The sequence below is a fragment of the Tenrec ecaudatus genome, chromosome 4 (assembly GCF_050624435.1).
Source record: "Tenrec ecaudatus isolate mTenEca1 chromosome 4, mTenEca1.hap1, whole genome shotgun sequence".
NCBI classification, from domain to species: domain Eukaryota; kingdom Metazoa; phylum Chordata; class Mammalia; order Afrosoricida; family Tenrecidae; genus Tenrec; species Tenrec ecaudatus.
Genome location: NC_134533.1, coordinates 86,954,449 through 86,956,876, shown reverse-complemented (window position 1 = coordinate 86,956,876; position 2,428 = coordinate 86,954,449). Strand labels below are relative to the sequence as shown.

General features: G+C 46.5%; 1 protein-coding gene across 1 annotated transcript; it reads right to left on the bottom strand.

Moving 5' to 3' along the window:
- Positions 1 to 620: 620 nt before the first annotated feature.
- Positions 621 to 1,709, bottom strand: LOC142445945 (upstream-binding factor 1-like protein 1). Its single transcript, XM_075547795.1, has one exon. The coding sequence runs from the start codon at positions 1,707 to 1,709 to the stop codon at positions 621 to 623; it is 1,089 nt and encodes a 362-aa protein (XP_075403910.1).
- Between the last annotated feature and the right edge of the window lie 719 nt (positions 1,710 to 2,428).

Here is a 2,428-nt window from a genome sequence, read left to right as displayed (position 1 = left end):
TTGGGAGATGCTCCTGGTGTTTGAGATCTGTGACATAACTTCCAGCATCACGGCAACATGCAAGTCAGCACAGCTAGAGAAGCTGACAGACAAATGAAATTCATAGTGGCAGTCTTGAAAATCTCAGGGGCAGCTCTCCTCTGCTCTTCAGTAGGCATCAACAAGATGGCATGGAGTGGAGTTGTGTCCAAATGACTCAAGAAAATGCAGTAGGTGCGGAAACATGTTATTTAATCACAAAGACAAATCCGTTCATGAAGTATGAGAATAAATGGTGAGCCAGGAAAACGTGCTCAGTGAAATAAGTCTGAGAAAAAAGGACAAAGAGCCATGTTCCCAAAGCTGAGACATCCTAATCCTCCAACCCGCCAGTGCAAACGCTACATGACGGACGGCAATGCACAGGAATACAGAGTTCTCTGAAAAGGCATAGGACAAATGTCTGTGACCACGCATGTCCAACAGCGAACCAGTGGGTGAAGCACGCCAGCACCGCTTCTCATTTCAGTAAGACACCGTCCATGAACAGCGCCTCCCACTGCCACGTCATCTAATTGCTTATTCCAGGACTCTATCTGCTCAGGATGATAATTGGAGGATGATTAGCTGGAGGATGAGCTTCAACCCGCACTGGAGGTGGTGGATGAATCTCTGGCTGGAACCAGCACTCCCTGCTTGTGTTCAGGCTCCCCTTTCATCCTCTTCACTGATGCAGACTCCAGAGCCTCTGGAGACAGCCTTTTAAATGTGGGGGTTGGGCTTCCTAACATGCTCATTTCCTTACCCTTCCCATAGCCTGCCTTTCTGAATGCTGCGTATGACTGAGGAGAGAGGCTCTTCAGCCAGAGAGCTAGGTCTATCTTATACTGTTTCTGCACGGCCTGAGCCAGCTTCTTATAGTGGTCCTTCTGGCTCTGGGGGATAGGCTGCCAGAGCCTGCCAATCTCCACCATGCGCTCCCTGGGTGGCACATGTTTCAGCTTCTCACTGGACCACAAATCCTGGTAGAATTTGTGGTATCCATTCATAGGGGGCTTCTTGGGCTCTCCACAGACTGTCATGTGCATGGAGAGGTGATCTGTTTCCAGAGAGGACTTCCTTTCTTTCCTATTTCCTTGAGCAGTCATTTGAAGCTGTGGCCTCTTGGGGACATGATTTCTTTTGGAAGTGTGCTTCAGATGAGTTGTTGGTTTGAGTTGAGACAGCTTGAACTGAGACAGCTTCTCTTTATATATTTTTTTCTCCTCTTGGAAATCTTGACGATATTTCTGCTTCACTTCTTCTGGAAGCTCTTTATATTTCTTCGCTAGAAGTTTAGTCAACTCCACGCTGCTTAGCTTAGGGTACCGTTGAGTATACTGGGAATGATTCTCCTTGTAGAAACGGATATAAGCCGACAAGGGCTTCTTGGGTAAGTCTGGATGCTTCATCACCTCTTTCTTCCTCAAGGGGTTTTGAGCATGTTGCTGAGCTTCTAGGACTAATTCTGTCAAAGTCCGCGACTTCCTCAGGTTGTCAGAAATCTCCAACCATTTGTGTTTGCACATTTCCCCAGAAAAGTCTTTGAAAGCTACCCTTTCCCAGTTCATGGTCTTCAGGGTTTTGTGGAAAGACTTGTTGTCATTCGGTGGGACATCGTTCTTTATGCGCTCCAGCAGCGTCTGGATGTCTGCTTCCGACCAGCGGTCTTGGCCTGTTGGCAGGGGCATGGTTAGGGCTCTGGACCAGTGGATGGGCAATCCCAGCTGGTGAGAATCCTTCTTTTTCTGAAGGTGCAGCCAGGGAGTTAGTCCTTGAGATTCCACTGGGAGTATGATGCCAGTGTTCTGAAGAGAAAACGAACAAGAGTAACTCTCATTCTGGAACAATCTGCAAAATCAACCACAGTTTGCTTGTAGCATGTACCTTGGGTAATAGAAATGAACCATAAGGGTATGCTTATAAGTTACTCATACTTTGAATTAACCATTAGGTTCAGCTTCCCTAGCTGCATCTGTATTGATTCCTATTGCTGACTCTGACTTCTAAAACACACTAGCCACCTCTCTCCCCTCCCCCAACCCAGTTCAATAGTTGTCAAGTGAAGAATTGCCTTTTAATCAAGATGAGTGAGTTATAGGAGAGTTGGTGGGGTGTAAATACGCTATGAGAAAATTACAATGTAAAGAGAACTGATTCTAAGGAACTTAGCTGAAAGTCACAGCATCCTGAAGGTGGGTGCATTGCTACTTGGGTTTATGAAGTGTTAGCTAAGCTTGGATTAGCCTGGATTCTTCCAAGAAAAAATTTAATTCACACTTGCCAGTTTCCAGGATGGGATGCTATGTGAGTGTGGTCATAGACTGGAATGAGTCCGGGAGGTTTCATTAGCTTTGCAATGATTGACAGGTGTAGGGGCTAGCTCCCTTCAACAGCTGGATTTGGATGC

Bases quoted from the DNA above. Each gene is read 5' to 3' on its own strand.
- LOC142445945 (XM_075547795.1), bottom strand. From the start codon at position 1,709: ATGCCCCTGCCAACAGGCCAAGACCGCTGGTCGGAAGCAGACATCCAG.